This window comes from Pogoniulus pusillus, chromosome 16 (assembly GCF_015220805.1).
Source record: "Pogoniulus pusillus isolate bPogPus1 chromosome 16, bPogPus1.pri, whole genome shotgun sequence".
Taxonomy (NCBI): Eukaryota; Metazoa; Chordata; class Aves; order Piciformes; family Lybiidae; genus Pogoniulus; species Pogoniulus pusillus.
The window spans coordinates 16,827,573-16,851,391 of record NC_087279.1 but is presented as its reverse complement, the minus strand read 5'-3'; the positions used below and the strand labels follow the sequence as shown (position 1 = coordinate 16,851,391).

General features: G+C 41.2%; 1 protein-coding gene across 4 annotated transcripts in view; it reads left to right on the top strand.

Annotated features, from left to right (window-relative positions):
* Positions 1 to 23,819, top strand: part of EEFSEC (eukaryotic elongation factor, selenocysteine-tRNA specific) — a 144,798-nt gene that overhangs the window by 71,323 nt on the left and 49,656 nt on the right. For all 4 annotated transcript variants that reach the window (XM_064156795.1, XM_064156797.1, XM_064156798.1 and 1 more), the window contains exon 5: positions 9,030 to 9,671. In XM_064156795.1, the coding sequence (XP_064012865.1) occupies positions 9,030 to 9,671 (642 nt within the window). The remainder of the gene's footprint in view (positions 1 to 9,029; positions 9,672 to 23,819) is intronic.

Below are 23,819 nucleotides of genomic sequence, written 5' to 3'. Positions count from 1 at the left end.
TAGTTGACTGGCTAGGGCTGGGTGCTAGGTTGGACTGGATGATCTTGGAGGTCTCTTCCAACCTGGTTGATTCTATGATTCTGCTTTCCTTCTGCCAATCCCCACCTGCAGCCCGAAGCATTCAACATAAATGTCTGTAGCGCTCTTTTTGCCGAAGGGTTTAAAAAGGATGTGGCCCTGCCCTGTGGGAATGGATTCACCCCAATCAAGAAGAGGCAATGTGAAGAGAAAATAGGTGTGGTGAGGCTTGGTGTTCTTGTGTTCCCCTTATGAATCTCAGGAAGAATAGAAGATGGAAGGGGTGGGGGCCAAAGACTGTATTAAGAATATGTAATTGCTAGGATATACTGTAAGGGCAAATCATGCTTGACCAGTCTGTCTTCTGTGGTAGATAGGAAGAGTCATGACTTTATTAAGTCTTGAGTAACATTGCTCATGATGTTGTCATGTGGAAGCTGGGGAGATCTGGATTGAATTTGGAGGTTTTGATGCAAGCTGAAAATTTGCCAGGGTGGTTAAGGCTATTGGAAGCTTTGCTGTGAATGAGGAAAATTGCTATGAAATGATAAATACTGTGCAAAATAATTAGACTTTTGCTTTTAAAAGCTGGGTATTGAGTTCTTCTTGAGCATTTGTGACAAATGATGCAGTTGAGTTTGTGATCTGCAGTGAGGCATAATGCCATGTTGTGTATCACAAGGGTGACAAGATTATTGTAGTTTACCATATAAATGCTCCACTAAGATAGCATGAATGCAAATCAGGGTGAATGTGATGGTGTACAATAAATAATGAATTCAGAGCAGTTCAGTCATGAGAAGAAAATAGAGGATAGTTTTCTTACTCAGTGAGCTTTGTCCAGCCTTTACATAGAGGTGGCTTAGGTTCTGTTGAAAAAACTTGGTTATGTATATTTAAAGGCTACAGGAGAATGCATAGGCACAGAAGATCATTTAGTTTGTGTGCAAAATCTTAATCTTAACTCTTTCTAATTTTTGATTTATGATGGTGTGCCTGACAATAGCACATATATAAATTAAATTAAAATTACAGTATTAAAGCAGAGCAGCATGGAGAAGGAAGATCATTGACCTGCTTCTTTATTTACTGGGTGCTTAGCTATATTTTTAGGTGCTGTGAAAGGAAATAAGCTAAAGGGATTTTAGCATCTCCTTTTATATTGCTTTATTCCACTGTTGCAGTGCAAAATCTACAGGCTATGGGTGTTACATTATCAGGAGGAGCAGTATATTAAAGAAAATCCAGCAGCATGCACATGGCATTACACAAGCACCGCAGTGGTCGTATGGTGAACACCCTTACAAACCTCACTTAAAAATTAAGTTAAAAGAATCATTCTGTGTCAAATATTTATTATTTCTTTTCAGATGCTACATTCCTCTTCCATCAGGAGGCACAGTGGTGCTATGGGCAAGTAATAGATTCTAGAAGTACTGAAGATCTTTCAGAAAACTGGTACTGAGATGCATGATCTCAGTGGTATTTGCCAGCTTGGAGTTATTTCTGACTCTCTGAGGTTTCTACTCTTTGTAGCTGTTGTTGTGTTGCTGACTCTGAAGTGATGTCTTTGCGTTGTGTGATTGCTGTTCAACAGTTCACAGCTGCTGGTTTAGCTCTATTTTATGCTGTTCTGAAGTCCCGGCTGAAGAGTCTGAGCTAGCGTATGTCACTGTGACGTGAACCACAAGGGCACCTCACAGAATTAAGAAAACATTTTTTATCTACCTCTTAAAATGAACATTTAATTTTTTTTCATTTGGATGAAGTAAGGGAGAGGCCTTGACTCATGATTTCTGAATGTTCATTGTTGCTGTCTCGTGCCTTTGCAGCCTCGGTGTCTTTTTGATGGTTCCAAGCAGGAGTGGTTTGCCTTCTTTGCTAAGCACATTACTGCTTGCTTGTTACAAGCTTTGCTTGTGAATTATTGTCTCCCATAAGCGTTTAGCATTCTTCATATTCAGAAGAGAGTTTTGAGAAAAATCTCTGTACATGTCAGAGCAGTCATGCCTTAAGTAGAGCTTTACTTATTTTCAGTGAATGTTCTTTGACAAGGGTTGGCTGAAACCTAAAAATATTGTGGTAGCCTTTCAGACAAGCAGGCTGCATTTTTAATAGTGTGACTTGATATCCTTTGACTACCAAGAGATGATGCTGGAAGCAGGAGGATGAGATGCCTTACTATCTGTTTGGATTTGTTGTAGAGCTATAGGGAGGAGAGCAGTTGGGCCTAGGTTTGCTGCTCTGCTTTGGCTGTAAGGAAGCACATCTACTAGATGATACTAAGGTGGCATTTCTTGTATTGGGCACTTTGCTGCACTGTGTGGTCAGTTCATGCTTATCAAGTTTTGTGGTTTCTTTCTTCTTTTTTCCTCTCTTTGGGTGCTGGTTCAGCCAGGCTTGTGCTTGATGTATTTCTAAACCCCAGGGCTAAAATGCTACTTAATTTATCAGTTCCTCTTCCTTCTTGGATGTAAGTTTAAAGCTGCAGCTTTTGGCAGCTGGGGTCTGAGATGTGATGTTTATTTTAAACTGGAGTCCTCTGCATTTGAAGTGGGGATTCTTTTTGTTATACATATGTAAAGCTCCTTTTAAATACTGTGTTTTTAATCAGCATTTTCTCTAATAGATAATTGAGACTAATTGTTTTAACTTGGTGGGAAATAAGGTAGTTGTGTCTTTCCTATCAAGATGCACTCACGGTATTGAGAGGCAGCAGGGTGGCTGGGTTCTTATCAAAGAAGCTATGAACAGTGACATGTTGTTGATAATGGAAGTTTAGTAAATAAAGGAGAAGAAAATTACATACTGGGGGAAGAGTTATTAGTGGACTTTTTGTGTATCCTGTTTTCTCTTAGTCTGTACTAAACTGCTTTGAAAAATCTCAGGGGTCTTTTCCTTTGGTCTTCAAATAATGGGTTCTCTTATTGAATACATTTGTTTATCTCAAAGGCTGAACTCTTTGGGTGCTTCTGATTTCTGTTTTATCTTTTTTAATTGCATTTGACCACAAACAACTTCTTTTTCACCCTTTTTATGGACCTCTACATAATATTTTAGGAACATTAATGTGATTACACAAATAACTGAAGTGAAGCAAATTCCTCTGCAAATGATGTAAGGTTTCAACACATGGCTATTGATTTATATGATGAGATATAATCAATTCCCTTGTGCCATTACTGAAAAACAAAATGTGAGTGAATTTCTAGGTGAAATTTGTAGCCAGTTTTATAATAGTATCCATTTTCCATGTTTGTTTATATTACTTATATACATTGAAGTCTGTCTTCTTAAAGCTATAGTCAGTATTGGTACTTTGTGTCTGAATACCTTATTTGCCAAAAGAAGAGTGAAACATATTTCTGCTTCATGGATTGCTAAAATGGGCCTGTGCTGTTTTCATGGACAAGATGAGTTAGAAGCTGGCTTACTGTCAGCATTTTGGAGGACAAAAATTGGGTGCTCAAAATCAGTGCAAAGAAATAAGCCCAAGGCGTTGGTCATAGCTGGTCTCACAGAATCCTGTTGCTAGGACACAGTACTCTGAAGTATTTGATGTTGTTCTGTTGGTAGGTGAGTGGACTGAGTGATCCAGCCCTGACTTCTTACTTGAAAATTCTGTTGCTTCAAAGCTGAAGAAAATATGTGAAAGTTTAGAACTGTGCTGTGACTTGTAGAGATCCTTTACATAGGGAAACTAGATATGTATAAGAGAAACAAATCTAATACTGGGGGCTTGTTGCATCCTTTTCAGTGATTCCAGGTTTGTATTTTAAAGGGCAGACAAAACAAAGATGAATTTCAATTATGTACTTCAGTCTCTTGAAGGAAAAAACCCTACACTTGGAGTATTTCAAACCATGGACAAATGTCTCTTGTCAGTTGGGGTCAGAGCAAAATGGAGTGAAATACTGTATGGATGTTCCTGGTCTGCTCTGAAAACAGGAAGCTGATGATTTAAAGCTCCTATGGCTCTTGTTACTTGATCTAGTGGGTGCAGGTCATTCACTTCTCTGCTGGTTCTGTGTCTGACCTTTTGAAGGAGGTACAATTCCAACTCAGTTCTTGTGGGATCTAATCTACCCCTCCAATCACCTAAGTGAGCTCTAGTGTTCTCCTGGCCAGATTCTAACTCCTATGTGTTATGCACTTAGAATATAGTTTGTGATCAGTTAAGATTCTGGGCTGTGTGCTTTTATGGTTACTGCTAGTGCTGAGAACATGTAGGGGAAAAGTATGTGGACTTGATTGTGTTCTTCCCATTTACTTTTCTTCTGTCCTCTGATATGTCTATGAGAACTTTAGATACAAGAGTAGATAGCATGAATATAAGGGGGAAAACTGTTTACAGTTGGATCAGATATAGATGATCTGATTAAGTAATCTGCAAGGTACTGGATAGGTCAGCACAAAGTGCTGATTTTCAGTAGATTAAGTACTGCCCTGTCTTTACCTTCATGTGTCTGAGGGCAAGCAGACTTAGCTGAAAGCTTAGAATCAGAGAATCAACCAGGTTGGAAGAGACCTCCAAGATCATCCAGTCCAACCTATCCCCCAGCCCTGTCCAGTCAACTAGACCATGGCACTAAGTGCCTCATCCAGGCTTTTCTTGAAGACCTCCAGGGATGGTGACTCCACCACCTCCCTGGGCAGCCCATTCCAATGCCAATCTGGCAACAACTTCCTCCTAACATCCAGCCTATACCTTCCCTGGCATAACATGAGACTCTGTCCCCTTGTTCTGTTGCTGGTTGTCTGGGAGAGGAGACCATCCCCCACCTGGCTACAACCTCCCTTCAGGTAGTTGTAGATAGTAATAAGGTCACTGCTGAGCCTCCTCTTTTTCAGGCTGAACAACCCCAGCTGTGAAGAAATCAAGTGATTCTTAAATCTCAGGGTGAGTGCAGCCAGGGTTTGAGGGCTTCCCATGAGAGAGTTGGGGGCAGCATAAGGTCCAAAACTTTTCTTGAGCTTGCATTGCCAAGACAAAGAGTACCATTGGCTAATGTGTTAACAGGAACTATCCTGGTGAAGCTTATTGCAACACTGGGTGGTAATCCTTTATCCATACCTCCCTGCAAGGTTTCTCCTACACATAGGAATTACAGCAAGCTTTTTGTCATAGAAAACAACACTTTACAATTGTATACTCTAATTAGGGACACTTTACAATTGTATACTCTTTAGTTTAACTCTTGAGAAATGTGGAAGAATGCAGCTAGCATTCTGATGCAAGCCAGTTCTGTATGCTGTGCCTGAGAACTGCAGATCTCATTAAAAAAGTGTAATTGTGAAGTGAATATTTGAAAAGTAATTTTTAATTCTCCTTCTGACCATTATTTCTGGGCTCTACGTCACATATATCAAGCCTAATGATTTGAGTTAATTGAAGGAGAGAGTAAACATGGCACTTTGGAGGAATGTTTCATAGTGTGCCAGTTTGAAGCTAGCTAAAATGTTTTAGTGAGAAGGATTAGATCACAGGCTGTGAAAGGGAAACTGGTGATGTCTACTTCACTCATAGGCTTGCTGAGATGTATAAGAACAAGAGTATAAACATAGATAAGATATTCGGGCATTTGAGCACTGCCTGGGCTTTGAGCTGCATTTCTCTCTAACCTCACTCTCTGTCTCTGATTAATCCACCTGCTTCCTAACCCCCCCTGGCCAACCCTCCATTCTTCCTTGGGGCATAAGGCAATGTGTGGGGTAAGGTAGAGGAGTGGGAGAAGGTGGAAGGGTGGTTGGGAGCCCCTCCTGGGGACTCAGGTTTCTGGGAGGGGAGTTGCGTTTCTGTATTACCTTTTACCTTGTATATTTCTGTCTATAACTGTACATATTGTAAATATCTGCTTGAATACTGTGCTAAGCTGTAAATATAAGCTTCATTCAAATTTCCAGAGCCAGCTGAGTCTAGTCTGGATGATTTCCAACATGTGTAGGGGGCAGGTAACACCCAAACCACTACACATAGATACCTAATTAACAACTAAGATGTATTCTAAGTATATGCACATAAGAATAGGCATTTTAAAGCATAATTTTTGTTCTCAAATGTCATCTGATTTCTGGAAAGATATTTCAGATGAATATATGTAGACCATGTTAGAGACAGTAAAATTATTTTCTCTAATAATTCTACTGTTTAAATGGGCAATTCCTAGTTAGTAGTAGCATAAACTACATTATTAATATTAAAGGTTAAAAGAAAATCTTTCTGTTACAGCTCTGTTTAAGATAGACAATTCCGTACATCTCTTCTCTGTCTTCAGGTTTGTGTTGAGAAGTGACAGTGCTGGAATATTCCTTAGTGGGAAGATCCCTTACTTTTTGTCAGCTATTCACCTTGTCCGTGGTTGTAGAAGGCTGAAAGATTTACTGCCAGCACTATGACATGGGAAATCACAGAAGGCCTTTCAAAATGTTTTGGGCTGGTATTTTCCATATGGGGAAATTCAGTCTTCTAGTCTTGATTATTTCTTTGAAACAGGTATGCTTAGAAAACATTTAGTGGTTTTTAAGGAGATATGTAGGTAAATGTGGTAAGTTGTTTCTCCCCAATTCGTCTAGATAGTATTAAGAAGAATAATGGATATATCCTGATGTACAAGAATGCTTGAAATTGGAATCCTAGTGAGTGTATAGAATGGCTTTTTAAGCCTGTTCTGACATTGTTCTTAACTGAGATCACACCAAAATACTTTGGTCCTGGCTTTTTAGTGGGAGGCTTTTCTCTTAGAATCATAGAATCAACCAGGTTAGAGGAGACCTTAAAGATCATCCAGTTCAACCTATCACTTGGCGTTGTCTAATCAGCTAGACCATGAACATAGTTGATGAACAATCCTCTTGTTCTTCTTTCCTGTAACATTCTGTGGCATCTCCAAGGATCCACAGGCATTGATAGGGCATTTAATTTGAAAAATGTTTCAGTTAGTCTGAGAATAGCATTTCTTCTGGTTTTGGTTAGCAGCCAGAGGGCCAGGGAACTCAAAAATTATTCATAGTGGTGAAGCTCATAGCCATTGTTGCTTCTATAATTATGATTTCAAGAAGGAATGCAGGATTTTTGTTGCTTTCCAGAAGTCATGCAACTGCTAGATATATATATTCCCCCCCCCCCCCCATAAATCTTTCCATTTACAGCACATGACCAGTTTTTCAGTGATGTATTTTGAAAGCCCTTTCTATTCTGCTTGCTGAAGTTTGTAGTTCAGCCAATAGACTTCTCTACTCCTCTATTTTTGATCTAAGATTCTGCAGCTCATTCTCCTCTGAGGTTTTACTTTCTTCTGTTCTTTCTTTTTTATTTCCTTCAGCCTTCTCTTAGTGTTGCATAGTTTGTGGTGTTTGAAATAGGCATAGAAAGATTTCTCTGATGCCGGGTAGCAGACTTTATGGAAAAGGTGATAAAGAGTTTTGTTACTACATGTGCACTGCATCCAAAATGCAGGAAATAAAGCAAAGGTTTTTAGTGTCATCCTGTGAGTAAATTAGCCTGTGATTAAAATTAGAAAGGTTAACTTCTCCAGGCTGTTTTGAGTTGTCTAACCTGAATGATGAAGCCCAGATCTGCAGAGTCCAATACCTTGCTTTGGGATTCTCTTTGGGATTAGAAGCTGGGCTACTAAGGCACGTGTAATCATTGGAGATTGATTTGAGCTCAGTCCCAGCTGAATAGAACAGATACTAATGGATTGAATTAGTGCTAGGAAAAGGGAGAGAGAAGAAATGCTAGAGAGAGTTGAAATCTATTCTGGTGGTGGTGTTCTTCATGCATTTGCAGTACAGTGTGTAGTATATAAAGACCTATGCTAAAGAATAAGTCTCTGGTGTTTTGCATGCATTTGCAGTACAGTGTATACTATATAAAGACCTATGCTGAAGAATAAGGCTCTTGAATGGAGCATCCCCATGGAGGGTTCAGTTCCTGGATCTGAATTTTGAGGTTTCAGCCCTTTCAAAGTATGTTGTGTATAACTTTTCTGTACTAAGTACTCTCGTCCAAGTACTTTGTATTTATTTAGGAGTTAAATACAATTTTAATTGCCAAAAATATCATTTTGGTGCTAAAAGCTATTTAATGTAAGACCTTCAAGCAGAGTGGTAACCTATCCATACAGTCAGCATTAATATGAATACAACATATGGCAACATAAATGTATTGTGAGGGAAAACATTTGGTTATGTGAGACTTGGTGGGGTGGGAAGTGAGGAATTAAAGGGCAGTTTGCAGAACTGAAATAAAAGTCCATATGAAGCCTTGTTAGACTAAACTTGTTTAGTCTGATCGAGCTGAGCCTAGGCTCATCTTTAAAGCCTTATTTCACTCATCTGTTCTTGAGAACTTCTTGGGGGAAAACAAACCCAAACAACCTAAAACCTGGGAACAAGTTGAAGTCAAACTTTTCTAGCATCTAGGAACAGCTGAATAAATTTTAAGTGGCAGCCAGTGCCATTCCTACAATAATCCTAACAACTAGAACGCTACGTTTTAGCCACAGCAACACCAAACATATGGTTATGAACATCCAAATCTTTGGAAGAAAGCTTTCAGGACTTTTTTTTTACTCCAGTCTATGGACTGTCATAGGCTAGGAGATGTAGTAAAAAGAGTTGCAGGACAATCAGTTAGGTGCACAGATGGGCACATGGTGCTATGCTGTTGACGGTGTGGGTGCTTGGGGGACTCCATGAAGTAACATGTTCCAAGGTGTGAATTGGTTTGTTGGTTTGCAGGTAGTGTATATATATTGCAGCACACGTGATGCAAATATCACTGTAATAGTGGCTGTGATAATCATACAGTCTCTGTTACAGTCTCAAACCTGTGGTAATTTTAAAGGATGTGAGATATGTTCTCTCTGTTTTCTTTCTGCTTTTTGAATTGTGGACTTTCCTAGGAAAGTCACTCGTTGACAAGAGCAGGGAGCTGTGATGTGTGGCTTTCTGTTTGTGATGCACTCTTGTGCTATTAATATTTTTTTTTCCTTCTCTTTCCTTACTAGGTGACAAAGAAAGTAAAATCTATGCAGATGTTCCATACTCCTGTGACTTATGCTATGCAGGGTGACAGAGTAGGTATCTGTGTCACCCAGTTTGATCCCAAACTGCTGGAACGAGGCCTGATTTGCACCCCAGAATCACTTCACACCATCCATGCTGCCATAATTTCCCTGAAGAAAATCCAGTATTTTCGAGGAGCTCTTCAGACCAAAGCCAAGTTCCACATCACAGTTGGTCATGAAACAGTTATGGGAAGAGTGATGTTTTTCAGTCCAGCCCCTGCTGATTTCAATGAAGAAATTAGAGAAGATGTTTTTGATTTTGATAAAGATTATCTTTATCAAGAGGAATATTTGTCTAAGGACTCAAATTCTTCAGAGGAGAGCAAAGGAAATGACCAGGTAGGAGAAGCCCAGCTCCCAAGACAGCAGTGGGCTTTGCTGGAGTTTGAAAAACCAGTTACCTGTCCTAAACTGTGCCTTGTGATCGGCTCCAAGCTGGATACAGATATTCATGCAAATACCTGCAGGCTAGCGTTCCATGGAGTACTGCTCCAAGGCATGGAAGACAAAAACTATGCAGAGACTTTCCTTCCAAAGCTGAAAGTGTACAAACTGAAGCACAAGGAAGGACAAGTGGAAAGGGTAAGCTGTCTCTTTAATCTGTTTGTTCTGTGCAAGTACATATATTGGCAGACTACAGAATTTTCACTGTTCTGGTGTCTTTATACACATTTGGCTTATGTTTGTACACCAAGTGTATTGCATCTTGTCTGCTTGCAAACTGTCAGAAATAGTTGATTTAAAATAGCTAGTTAGTTCAGCTCAATGTTGTGTGATTTGATGCTGTTTTTCTGCTGATCCTTTTGACATCTGGCTGTTCTGTTCCTACAAACTTGCTGACTTTGTGTACCTCCCTAGCAGGCTCATCTGCTCACTTCCCAGCTGACAAAATCTCCAGCTTTCCATGGACATAGTTTACACAATTACTCTGCAGTATGCTGAAACTGTAATGACAGTAAAAACAAAGTGACATTATGTTAAGTAACACAAACCCCACTATCTTTTATGTGTATTCATGTTCTGTTAGATAAGAACCTCCATTCTTAACATCTATCTTAGCAGGCAGAAAGATCTCCTTCAAGGTGCCTTGCTTGCACATCTGAGGCATGCTCAGGTTGAGATGAAGCTCATGACATGGAGAACTTGGAGTCTTGATTAATACATAGAATCAACCAGGCTGTAAGAGACTTCCAAGATCATCCAAGTCCAACCTATCCCCCAGCCCTATCCAGTCAACCAGACCGTGGCACTAAGTGCCTCATCCAAGCTTTGCTTCAGCACAGCGACTCCACCACCTCCCTGGGCAGTCCATTCCAATGCCAATCACTCTCTCTGTCAACAACTTCCTCTTAACATCCAGCCTAGACCTATACATGTTGTGTCCCTGTTGTTAATCTGTTAGAGTGTATGTACTTGACCCACCTCATTATGGCAGAAAATAGAGGTGTTTCCTGAAGGAATCAGCATCTACAGTAAAAATTAATTGGGATTTTTTGCTTCCTGTCGGATGGGGCACTTAGTGCCATGGTCTAGTTGACTGGATAGGGCTGGGGGATAGGTTGGACTTGGATGATCTTGGAGGTCTCTTCCAACCTCGTTGATTCTATGATATGTGACTTGTCTGTAGTGGTTGATACTGTTACGTTGCTCTTTAATCTTGATGGTGGTTACTTTTCAGTAATACATAGAGAGCTGCTTGGTTATACATCCCATAATTAAATTTATTATGATGAACAATTTAGGTGAAAATGTGCACTACATAAATAATTTAATTGCTGATGTCTAAATGGAGCAGCTCTCCTATGAGGACAGACTGAAAGAGTTGGGGCTGTTCAGTCTGGAGAAGAGGAGGCTCCCAGGTGACCTTATTGTGGCCTTTCAGTATCTGAAGGGAGCCAACAAAAAAGCTGGGGAAGGACTTTTCAGGTTATCAGGGAGTGACAGGGCTAGGGGGAATGGAGCAAAGCTGGAGATGGGTAGGTTCGGCCTGGACGTAAGGATGAAGTTGTTCATCATGAGAGTGGTGAGAGCCTGAAATGGGTTACCCAGGTTAGTGGTTGAGGCCTCGTCCCTGGAGGGGTTTAAGGCCAGGCTGGATGGGGCTCTGGCCATCCTGCTCTAGGGTAGGGTGTCCCTGCCCATGGCAGGGGGCTTGGAACTAGATGGTACTTGTGGTCCCTTCCAACCTTGACTGATTGTACGAAATGAGCAGAGTTGATATAAATGTTAGCAAACATTCACTTGATGTATTATTGTGGTAAATATTCTAGTAACTTTTGGGTAATGAAGTCTTAGTTTTTATTTTCCTTATCTGAAACCTTACTGTTTGAACAAAACACTTTGCACTCTTACTTCTTTTCCAAATTCCATAAAGCTGTGTTGAGCGCTGCATAACTTTGCTATAGCAGACTAAACACTCAGCATACCTGACCGCATTTGCAGTTTATTGTGCAGACTTCTTGAATGCCTTGTTAATTTAACAGTAAAAAATAAACCAAGATTCCTGTTAGGACATGATTCTGAGTTAGCGAGGCTCTTTTCTAAATGCCTCACTCTATTAATAGAACAAATGGGCAGCTCTTCTTTTCCTCTTGTCCCTAAGGTTTCTCTGTTGCTGTTTTAGCTCTCTGTGTGGTATTTTGCTTGTTGGAAGAGGTTTTTCTTTGAGTTTCCAGTGCTGACTCTGAAGGCTGTTCTTTTCAAAGAAACTACAAGCTTGCAATGGTTTTCCAGATACCAGTTTTGTCACTAGCAAGGAAGGTAGTTGGAAGAACAGTTTCTGTAGTAGCTATCTGCAAGTTTTGTCTCTTAATATGGGTTATCCAGGACACTCAAAATCAGCAGTCACTCTTCAAGATATTGGTGGCAGGTGGATGGTTTCCTTTGTTTGAAATTGCTGTCTGCCTTTTGCTTTGGCTGATGGTAATGTTGAACTAAAGCAACAGGTCCAAAGTATTCTGTCCTTAAGCTGTAGAGAAGCTCTATTCTCAATACATGTGTCCAGATAACAGTAGTTTTGATGCTCCAGAGCCAACTGAACCTGTGAAAGTTTTGCCTTTTGTCTTTGCTAAAAGTTTACTTGCTTGTGCATGGCCCATGCTCAGGGAGACTTGGCTTACCAGCTGCTTTTGTTTCTCTGTCACTGTATCAACTGGGGTAAGAACAGAAGTTTGTGTGACCCTTGGAGACACATGCTGCTTGTGTTTTTGTTTTAACAGAAAGAAACATGCCTTGGGTTCTTTATTTTTGCTCCCAGGGCATGGCACTAGTTTGAGAGTTGAAGACTTGCAGAGTACTAGCTGTGTAAGTCTCACTGGGTTAACAGTTTGCTGTTAGCCTCAGTCATGCATTTTTAATTGGTTGTGTTTACTATTACCTTCAAATCCTTTGCCATCTTATATATCCTGCTATTAGTTTTACAATGTAAACAACAGAATAAGCTTAGCCATATTTTATTTTGTGGTCCAGAAAAAAACCAGTATATATGACTTACTTAATATTTGACCAGTGAAGTTATTTTAGGCCAAGGTATTAGTGAACTGTTTTGATATGTTCCCATGCCTTTTAAAATACAGAGTTGGAGATGTTATTATTTCATCCTGCCTTCATAGTGTGTCACATGAAGCACTCTGTGTGATGCACTGTGTGGGCTTTCATCGCTCTCTATATGATTACTACTTGGCCCTGTACGTGAACAGTTGCCATTGAATAGTCTGCCCGCAGGTTAGGTTTGATTTCAGAGTCTGTGTTGTGGTACTATAGGTACTCAGAGATGTCCTTTTCTCTGATGTGTGCTGAGAGTATAGCACAGCAAAGAAATGCTCATGGGGTATAGTCGCAGGAGCACGCAGGCATTTGGGAGAGTTGGTGGGAAGAGAGTCTGCTGCGGGAGTGCTACGGCACCAGTCGAGATTGCTACTGTTCAGCCTGTGCTTGTGCAGAGTGGAGAGCAGCAGGAGCAGTTGGGTGGTACAGTGACTTATTTTAGTACACAAAGTCGCCAGCTAATAGAAAATCTGAATCAGCTGGTCCCACCCTGCTGCTGATGGATGGCTGGAGATTAGAATCGCTGAATTTAGGGTGTCTGTGCTTGGCACTGATACAGGAAAATTTCTTCCTCTATTGAGCAAGGGAGCTCCCCCCCCTTCTCACCTTCCCTGGGGAGGCATGAAAAAAAATAATAATTATAATTAAAAAATACATGTTAACTTCATAAGAAGTGAACTTTTCCTCCAGAGAATAGTGCTGGGGAAAATTAGCTTCATAGCTTCCTGAGAGGGAGGCAGGGGTATGTAATGTCCGTCTTCACGGGTTCAGCGCCGAGTGGAAACACGCTCCCATAACTGGGTTGTAGTGGAATTTGATAGCGCTGCTTTGTAAAATGCTGCTGCCAATCTGATGTGAGCTCTCCCAAGCCTCTTCACTTGCTGAACTGAAAAAATCCCTGCAGTTTAACTACCAGTTTACCCGAGAGAAATCAGGCATTTATGGTTTGGCGTTACATTCCTATTCTGATTAATGTCAGAGCGCTGCCGCAATAGTAAGAATTGTAAATTCATTAACTTTCAGTATCACAGCACTGTTCTTCTGTACCCTTGTGCATGGCACCTCCTGGATTTTAAGGTTAATTTTTGAATAAAAGAAGAACATTTATTCTCAAAGACTAGGGGAGAGGGGATTGGCTCTCTAAGAGCAAGGGCATCATTTTTGCTGTCTCACATAGAAATCAAATCCAGGAACTGGGTAAACAATGTATTTTAAAAAGTAAGAAAAAGAAGCATACTTAAACCAGCAAAAGGTCTTGGATCAGTACATTTTAGTGAAAATTCACTCCTGAGATTCCTGTTTTTCTTTTCCAATCAAATGATGTTCAAGTTGTTAGGTACTCTTGCACTTCTTTTTGTACTGCTTGCTGCTCCAGGAGAGAAAGAATCAAAGCCTGACTACTGATCTTTGAGTTTACCTGTCTGCAGTGTATCTCTGAGCCTCTTTTTTCCCCACCCTTGCTTATCTATTGGTTTATTTAAAAAAAAAAAACTTTTTAGGTATTTCTTGCTGTGGTATCTGAGAAATTCATCTTTACAACATTGTCTGAGATGCATAGTGCAGAACACTTGCTTCTAAACATGCTAGGATTCCATCTTGGTTAGGAAAAAGTTGCATGATTCGAACTGCAGTTACGACTTTATCTGATGATTCTGAACTGCTGTAGCAGTGTGTGAATGCTCCTGTTTTGCTTTAGACCAGATTTATTTGGGGTTTAGAGTAAGTCTTTAGGGATTAGTTTCAAGGAAAATGGTAATCTGCTGTTCCCTCAAACAAGGGGATGCTGGCAAAGATTTGTGTTTGCTTAACTCGACGATTTTAAAACGGTGTAAAATAGTAGTCCAGTTTTATCTTGTGGAGAGGACTAGGAGGGGAGAGGTTCAGTGAAAGGAAGTTTCTGTTAAGAGCATCTTTTTGGCTTGGTTATGTGGAGGCAGAGACTCTTGCCCTCTGGACACTTCATTTTTGCAAAGCCTTGGCTGCCTGACAGATGTACTTTTGATAGGAAAAAGAGCTCGGCTGGCAACAAATGGCTTACACTGATAAAATGTAAAAGCAATGCTGAGTGCTATTGTGAACACCAGTGCTGCTTTAAAGAATGTGACGTGGGAATTTTGGTGAAAAAAGGGCAAATGAAGTGCTGTGAGGCAGGTTTGTTCCCCTGAATCTGTCTGTGGTTGTGGCTGTGAAGATGGGCTCACTGAACTATAGCAGGTCAGCAGCCCTTGGAGTCTGAGACAAGCAAATTAAACAGCAACTGTTGTCAGTGGTCTTGTGCTTCTGGAGACAGGCTGCTCACCAGTCAGCTCTCTAGCAGTTATATGGTCAAAGAGACTTACATTAGTCCTAGCACTATCTCTGCAATATCTTCCTCTCTGAATTTTACCTCTACACAGCACTGCAGAATAATTCCAGTCTGACTCATGAAGCAGTTACTCAGTTCCTGGGATAAATCCTTTCTATTTATCACGCTATTTGCTCTTTGGCTTCCATGGCCATACAGGTTGAGTGCAGAGTTTCAAGTGGAAGGTGAACTGTAGAAGTGCATCATGTTTTCCTGTGTGACTCAGTCAGAATATCTATCTTGGAAGTGTTTGCACAAGCAGGATTTGTCTTGGGATGGTTGCCACAGGGTCCTATTGTCAAAGATGCTCATAAATCAGTAGCACTGTGGCAGAAACAAAAGAAGGAAAGCTCTCTGCCTTGCTTGTATAGCACAAGCTGCACCTTCTGCACTTTCAGGCTTGTGTAGTGAAAAATGTCTCAACTGTGACTGTTTCCCACTTTAAGCGTAGCAGAATGTTTTCTTATGAAAATGGGCTTGTCCTTCCTAAAGATGCTTTCTCTGCTTCCTCAGACAGTAAGAAGAATCAATTATCTCTGTACATTTCAAAGTTTTTAAAGTTGTTGTTGTTAAGTCACCTTACTCTTAGGCTTTACTCTTTTGTTGATGATCACATTGGACTTGCTTCTTCAGCAGTTTGCTATTGCATGTCACATGTCTGTGGGATGTCCCAGTTTTATTTGTAACCACTTTGTCCTCAAGCTTTGTGCATTGCTGGATATTGGTGGGGGGTTTTTAGTGCACTAATCTTAAGGGGACCAAGGCCATCAGGTGGCTATGAAGTTCAGTTTTTGAAGGATGGAAGAACCACTTACTGCTTAACAATGACATGATACTAATTGTTTGAGTATTGGTGTCATCCAAGGAGAAGGAGCAAGGTGTGAAAGCAGGGTAAGTTACCAGGGTTTTTATCAGAGCATCTCTTTTGAAGCCTGAATGGAAAAGAAAAGGCTTATCTTTCAGTATCTTTTTAAAGAGCTGGGTCTGGTTTTGCTTCTTGCAGCAGGATAACAAGAGTGGTCAAATAGTCTTTGTCACCATTTCTTATTAGATCTTTCTGACCTTTCAGAAGGGGAGTTGAGATACTGTGGAGATGAGTACTGCTAGTAAGTAACTGCAGGAGGTTTGAGAAAATGGCATTTAAATTTGTTGGTGACCAGCAAAGACCCAGACTATCCTTCGAGGAGCTAAACATTCTGAAAAGATGTGGTTGTGAAAAAGACATCTTTTAGATGATTATTAGTTATAGTTTGTCTTTTTAATTCTTTATGGCTGAGTAAAAACACCAACATGTACTATACAAACTCTTGTCAAATTTATAGTAGCTCAACCACCGTGCACCAATCTGGCGAAAGAAGGTGCAAAGGAAGAAAACAGTCACCCATGAGTGAACAGGAACATCTGATGTGGTTCACTTAGGGGATGAGACCAGACTTCTGAGGAGGTTGCCTGTGTTTAGAGGGGATGTAAGTTAATATGGGAGTGCCAGAGGATTCCTGTCTGGAAAGATATATTGAGTAGTGGATCCTATGTGAGCATCACTGGTATCCTTTCAAGATACCTTACCAGGAATATCAGTTATTGTTTCAGAGTTGTGCCTGTACACTGAACTTAAAATATTTGCCACAGAAGCACTGTTCCTTGAATTTTGTTGCATGGTCAGGGTGCTGCTAGCAATGAAGATAAGTAAATTTTACCTGGTCAGGTAGATTCTTCCACCTAACTTCTAGATAAAGGATGTTTCGTTGACTCACTAGGGCTAGTGTTTCATCTGCTGTTTTCTCACAGTGACACTGTAGTGTTCCAGCTGGTTAGCAAGTAAAACACTGCATCAGCCAGGCCAGACTCATACAAGCATAAAGTGAGTAAAAAGGCCAGACTGAACAGTGAAAACTGACTGAATGCTGCCTGCAGGCACAGGCAGTCACCTGGGCTGTCTGCAGAACCTTCTGTAACTAGCTGGGAGAAGTGGTGGCTGTCACTCCATGTACTGTAAACATGCAGACGCCACAATTAATATTTTTCCTGCTTTGAAGTCTGAACATGAGTTTGCTTGGTTCTGCTTGGCTGCTGATGGTATGCTAAATACAGTAATAATACAGAGATGAAGGCAATCAGGTGAATGAAAGTGCACAGCACATTTCACTAGTTAAAATGCACTGTAAAATAAGAGTCAAAAAGATGCATTTATTTATTGGCTGCTGGTTAGTTTCTCAGTAAAAGGGTTTGAGAGGCTTAGTGGGGAAGGGGGGGAGAGTAAGGGAGGGCTATGTGCTCATTAAATAGAAATACTATTGCTGTTAAGCAGTACTGAGTAAAGAATGATGGTGCTTACTGACCGACACCACAGTAGAATAAAGTGTCCTAGCTAAGTCTTACAATCTGCTTGCTTGCTCACATGAAAAAATGGCATTTTGTTCACTCCCCAACAAAAGCATGGCTTGCTCCACGTGAGTGGGTAGTAGAATTTTGCAAGGTTTAAGTAACACCTATGGTTATTTTTTATATTATTAAATTTAAAATGCAGACATGCTTTTGGATCTTGCAAGTGTATGGACAGCTGGTCTTGATTTTCCTGAGGTTGTGTAAGAGTCACCTGTGGGGGAATCAGTTTGTCAGCAAGGCAACCAATATACCATTTTATTTATTGGATACCAAAGTAAATTAAGAATGTTACTTAGGTTGCAAAATCAAGCGCTTGAAAGTTAGGAAATACCAGATTTACAGTTGCCTATGCAACATTAATTCTGTTCCCCTGTGCACTTAATAAGGCAGGATTCCTGTGAAAGTTTTTTGGATGTGGTCATGTAAAGACTACGTGGTGGGGCATATCAAAGAGGGACATGAATAAGGTTGTGTGGACATCTGGCATTTCTTAAGTATCCAATTCTGCAATTTCCTAGGCATTTTAAAAGTAAAAATGTAAAACTAAACCTACATATTACTAAACTGGAACCATCCCTCTACTGTACACCTTCCCTAGAGTTTGAGTTAAAATTACTCAGCAGTGCAGCACAGACTTAATGCTTGTTAACCACATGGCAGAAGAAAATGTTGTCTAGGAGACATGGTAGACTGTTGGGCCTTGGGCAGAGGATCCACATGCTGGACTTGGAGGTCGTTAGGGGAGGGGACAGACCTGTGATGTTTGTATGTCAGAGAATTATCAGGGTCAGAAGGGACCCCAAGGATCATCTAATTCCAACCCCTCTGTCGTGGGCAGGGACGCGTTCTACTAGATTGGGTTGCCCAGAGGCACATCCAGCCTGGTCTTGAAAACATCTGTGGATGGAGCTTCTGCTGCCTCCCTGGGCAACCTGTTCCAGTGTCTCATCAATCTTATGGAGAAGAACTTCTTCCTAATGTCTAATCTAAATCTACCCTCCTCTAGCTTGGCTCCATCCCCCCATGTTCTAGCCATGCAGTGTCTTCAGAGGGGAATGTGAGTCTGTGTCAAGAGTCAGGTCTGTGCTCTTTCTTGGCACCAGTTGCTTTAGGCAGCTGCTTTGCAGGCCTGTCATCATTGACTGTTTCATTTCCAGTGGGGGTTTTGTAAACCTCTATTTATTGTTGTTCTCTGCCCTCCCCAAGCTATCTGAGCAGTTTCCTTTAGAAACAACTTACTGTCACCTGCTGCTACATGCTGGATCTGTGTACTGTTCCAAATGAAACTTGTCAGTTCTCACTCTTGTTTTCTATTGGATGTTTAAGATCTTGCTCTTGGAGATGCTACCAGAGTCCTTCATGTTGCTCAGAACTGCAGTCTGGCATGAGCCCTCTTTAGTTTAGCAATCCTTTCTCCATCCACCTTCTAAGGATAGGTGAAGACTTCTGTATCTACAGATCTTCTGCTCTACAGAACAGCTTCTTTTGTGCCCTGTGCTTGCATAGTAAGCATTAGGTTTTTTTTCACTCTTCATATTAGTTCAAGCCAGGGCTGGAGATGCGTAAAGGGAACACAGCATAGATTGGTGTAAAGATTAATAAAATCATAATATTAGTCAGTTTCTTCTCACTCAGTAAAACGAATGTGCTCCTAACTAGGCTTTTTGGGATTCAGCCTTTCCCAACTTCGAAGAGGTGAAAGAAACTTGCACTGTAAAGTTGCATGATGAAGTTAATGACCTGCTTGTACCCTGAGTGTGCTTGGGGAATGCCAGGTGATGCTTTTGAAATCTGAACTGGTCTGGTTATGCAGTTCTTAATTATTGTCCTGATTCAATATTCAAGGCTACTTTTCCACTACTGTATCTGTTTTAGCCTGGCTATAGGTGGTGGCAAAATGCTCGGCAAAGTGGATGGTGTTTATGGCTGCTTGTTAGGTGTTCTCAAATGCAGTTGTCCCTTTACTTAAAAGGCAAAAGAAGGGTAAAGAAAGGAAGATGCTTCTTAGAATCAAGAAACATAGGCCATGGAGATATGAGAGAAAACATCTGGAAAGCTGAGTTAGTGGATATGAAGGATATTTCAGAGAATATTGAAGGAGATGAGCTTTTCATCTCCATTGTTTCCTCCTGGATGAACATTGAAAGGCAGGAGTTGAGTTTGTTCACTTGGATAACGGTGAGAATAGATCTTTGGAGCCCACACATGTAAGCCTTTTAGGAAACCCTGTGGCTGACCAAATCAGTCTTTGTACCAAGTGGTCCACCTAGTTTTCAGTAGCAAGCTGTGAGTTAGAACAGTCTTCAGACAGTCAAAACAACTGCAAACCCAATAATCAGTGAAATCTTTGCTCCTTTCTCCTTCACCCTTTTTGCAACCTCGTGTACTGTCATTAAAAAAAAAAAACCAAACAGGAATTTGCAGCCTCCCAAATATTCCTGTTTCTGACACAGAAATGGAAAGTGCTTGAAACTGTTTTCTAGAAATAAATGAGCTGTCACTGGTCATGATGAAGATGTCTCAAGTGTACTTTTTCTAAAGTACAAAGAGGCAATAAATATACTTTGTATTTTCTGTGTTAGTCATAGATTCTTTTTGTTCTTTTTTTCCCCTCCCATTGTTTTCTGCTTCGGTTTCAATGGGCCATTTATCAGTTTGCTGAGAGTAAGCCTCAGACCTGGTTTTTATCCTTTTTAAGAAAATTTGGTTTATTTCCGTTTCAAACCATATAATTTTAGATTAAATCAGAGAAGGTTGTTATTCCTCTGTCGCTTTCTAGCCTTTAACACTAAGTGCTTTTACTTTCTGTCTCAAACCTTTCCTCGTTTTGTTCCCTCTTGTCTGTTTCTGTTCTGATTTCCCTCTTCCTCCCCCGCCTATTTTTTTTCTACAGCTATGTTAAGAGATGGAGTTGCTTGTTCACTAAATGTGTTGTTTGGGAGGGTGTTCAGATGATGGTAAGTTTTCAGGTATCTTTGAGAGTGGTTTAACAGGCGGAACAATTGCTTCCTTCTGTGGTAAAGGGTTGGACTTGATGATCTATGAGGTCTCTTCCAACCCTGATGATACTGTGATACTATCCTTGCTCAAAGGGAAATCAGAGTTGTTTTCCCTTGGAATTACACCCTGGTTTGCACTGAACGCCAGCACCTACCCTTAGCTGTGGTTGTGCAAGCGATCTACAGTAGCATAAGCAGGGCTTAGAGGGGAGACTGTGAGGTGGTTAACTTTTGCTGCGAACTTCTCGGTGTTAGCAGCAGGGTTACGTGCCAGAGATGCACTTAGTTCACTTTTAACCGTAGGTGCTGTTTACTTTTTCCTGCAAACACAGAAGCCAAGTGGGAAGGGATATTTCATAAACTCTGTGCTATTGTGTCCTCTGCTCTAAGCCATAAAACAAGAGTAACAGAGACATTCCCTTTGAACTTGAAATCCCTTTCTAAGCTGCTGATCTAACCTAAGTGAGAGGAGGAGACTCTCCTAGCCAGAACATTTTTTTTCCTGTTCTGGGCATTTCTACAGCCCTCCCACCCCTTTTCTTTTTTTTTCAAGTCCTTAAGTGAGTTTGATGCTGCACCTCTGCCCATAAATTTAAAACAATATTATCCTAATGTAGGTCAGTGAACTGAAACGCCACTGTACACCGTGGGGGATTAAAGTCAGAGAGGCAGCCCTCTCCCACTCCTGCTAGGTCATATGACAATATAAACAAGAAGTGCAAGGAGCCTTCAGCTTTTTCTTGCCCTAATCCTTTGTTTATGCAGCACTTAAACTGACTTTTGGGGTCGTCTCTGTCTGGCATTAAAGCCCTAAAGCTTTTTGAAGTTTCCCTGAAGTTAATAAAATTAGTCTGCCCTCATTGCTAGGCCCCTTGCTGCTGCTTCAGAGCAGACTCTGTATCCCTTACTGTCTTCGTGGCATTTGGCTTTTTAAGTTAATAATATTTTATACACACACACCCCGGATAAAAAAGAGTGTTCGAGGGAATAGCAGAAAGATCTCCCAAAAGGCTGTTCAGCTAATAGGCAAAGTGATTGCCATTGTAGATGTTCTGAGAACTCGAAGGGGATTAACTTCAAATCCAGTGATTGAAGGTAAATTGCTAGTAAAGTAATTGGAAGTGTTGAGTTTCATTTGGAGAGAGCAACATGCATTTCTGTGCCTTTTTACAAAGCAAGACTAAAAGAAAGAGTGAACTTAATTTTTCTAGCATGATCTTACAGTTGAGAAAACAAGGATTCCTCTGTAGCAATTACTCTTCGTTCACCTATTTGGATTACTGAAGAAACTGATCAGTTGTCATAGTTCTTAAGTCAAGCATTCTCATTATTTAGAATCATAGAATCAACCAGGTTGAAAGAAGAGACCTCCAAGATCATCCAGTCCAACCTAGCACACAGCCCTTGTCCAATCAAGCAGACCATGGCACTAAGTGCCTCATCCAGGCTTTGCTTGAACACAGCAGGAGCAGGGAGGTCATTCTGCCCCTGTACTCTGCACTGGTTAGACCACACCTTGAGTACTGTGTTCAGTTCTGGGCCCCCCAGTTTAGGAGGGACATTGAGATGCTTGAGCGTGTCCAGAGAAGGGCGACGAGGCTGGGGAGAGGCCTTGAGCACAGCCCTACAAGGAGAGGCTGAGGGAGCTGGGATTGGTTAGTCTGGAGAAGAGGAGGCTCAGGGGAGACCTTATTGCTGTCTACAACTACCTGAGGGGTGGTTGTGGCCAGGAGGAGGTTGCTCTGTTCTCTCAGGTGGCCAGTGCCAGAACGAGAAGACACAGCCTCAGGCTGTGCCAGGGGAAATTTAGGCTTGAGGTGAGGAGAAAGTTCTTCACTGAGAGAGTCATTGGGCACTGGAATGGGCTGCCTGGGGAGGTGGTGGAGTCGCCGTCCCTGGGACTGTTCAAGGCAAGATTGGACGTGGCACTTGGTGCCATGGTCTAGCCTTGAGCTCTGTGGTAAAGGGTTGGACTTGATGATCTGTGAGGTCTCTTCCAACCCTGATAATACTGTGATGCTTCCAGGAATGGTGACTCCACCACCTCCCTGGGCAGCCCATTCCAATGCCAATCACTCTGTCTGGGAAGAACTTCCTCCTAACATCCATCCATCCCCTGGCACAACTTGAGACTGTGTCCTCTTGTTCTATTGCTGGTTGCCTGGGAGAAGAGACCAACTCCCATCTGGCTACAGCCTCCTTTCAGGTAGTTGTAGACAGTGATGAGCTCAGCCCTGAGCCTCCTCTTCTCCAGGCTAAACACCCCCAGCTCCCTCAGCTTTTTATCATAGGGTTTGTGTTCCAGGACTCTCACCAGCTTTAATGCCCTTCCCTGGACACATTCCAGTACCTCAACATCTCTCTTGAATTGAGGAGCCCAGAACTGGACACAGTACTCCAGGTGTGGCCTGACCAGTGTTGAGTACAGAGGCAGAATAACCTCCCTTGTCCTTAGACTTCGTCGAGGATAAATTGGTGATAGGATAACAGGAGGGGTGTGTGTGGATGACACAGAATGGGATTTGTAGTATTTAGCATCCAAGACTGACACATTGGGTCACAAAGGTTTTATTCCAAACACTCAGGCAAGTCCCCAATCACTTATCTCAGCATCGCTACAACAGTTGTAGTTCGAATGGCCTATAGACTTGCCTAAGCAATAACAGTGACAGAACACAGCAATCAAGGAGAGATCTTTCTAAGCTGATGAGTATTGGACTAAAAGGAGTAGTGCGACTGGAGCCTTCCCTTACTTCCCTAAACTGTGTGTGCAAGGGCAAGACCCTAAAAAGTACATTTCCTTATAGAAGGATGAGAAGTTTTAAAGTAAAAAGGTATAAAAGGAATATGGCATCCCTAAATGGTGGTAATTTTGGTGCTGTTAAAATCAGTTTTAGGTTATCTTTACCAGTTTACTCAAAGGAGTATGGTCCTGTAACATTTGTTCACAGAAATACTTCTGAGTTTTTCCTGGCAGCCTTGCTGGGAAGGCTCTGAGGTGAACCATGCTAGCCTTAGTATGATTGCTTGCCCTGTAATTCCGTTTTTAATTAAGTTAAAGATAACTTTGAAGTGCTCTTGGAAAAATAAAAGATGTTTATGTTGTCTTTAAAGTTGGCTTCCTGTGCCATTTTGGGGAGATAACTATAAAAATAATAGATATATGGAAGATCTTCAGTGGAATATAAGAGACTGTATTTCAAACACAGGGGTTAGAAGGCCATAGCTGAAGATGGAGGAGGGAGACATTCAGTTTTGCAATTCTTGTTTTAGGAAGAAAAGATTCATAGGAAAAAGCAGTATTTTTGTTTCACCAGCTAATGTCACTGGAAAAATGATGAAGGTTTTGAGGGTGTAAGGTTGAAATGAACTGTTTCATTTTCTGCTAGTCTTCTATTTCAGACCCAAAGGAAGGTAAGTGTACCTGAACACTTATCTTCCTCTCTGCTACCATCT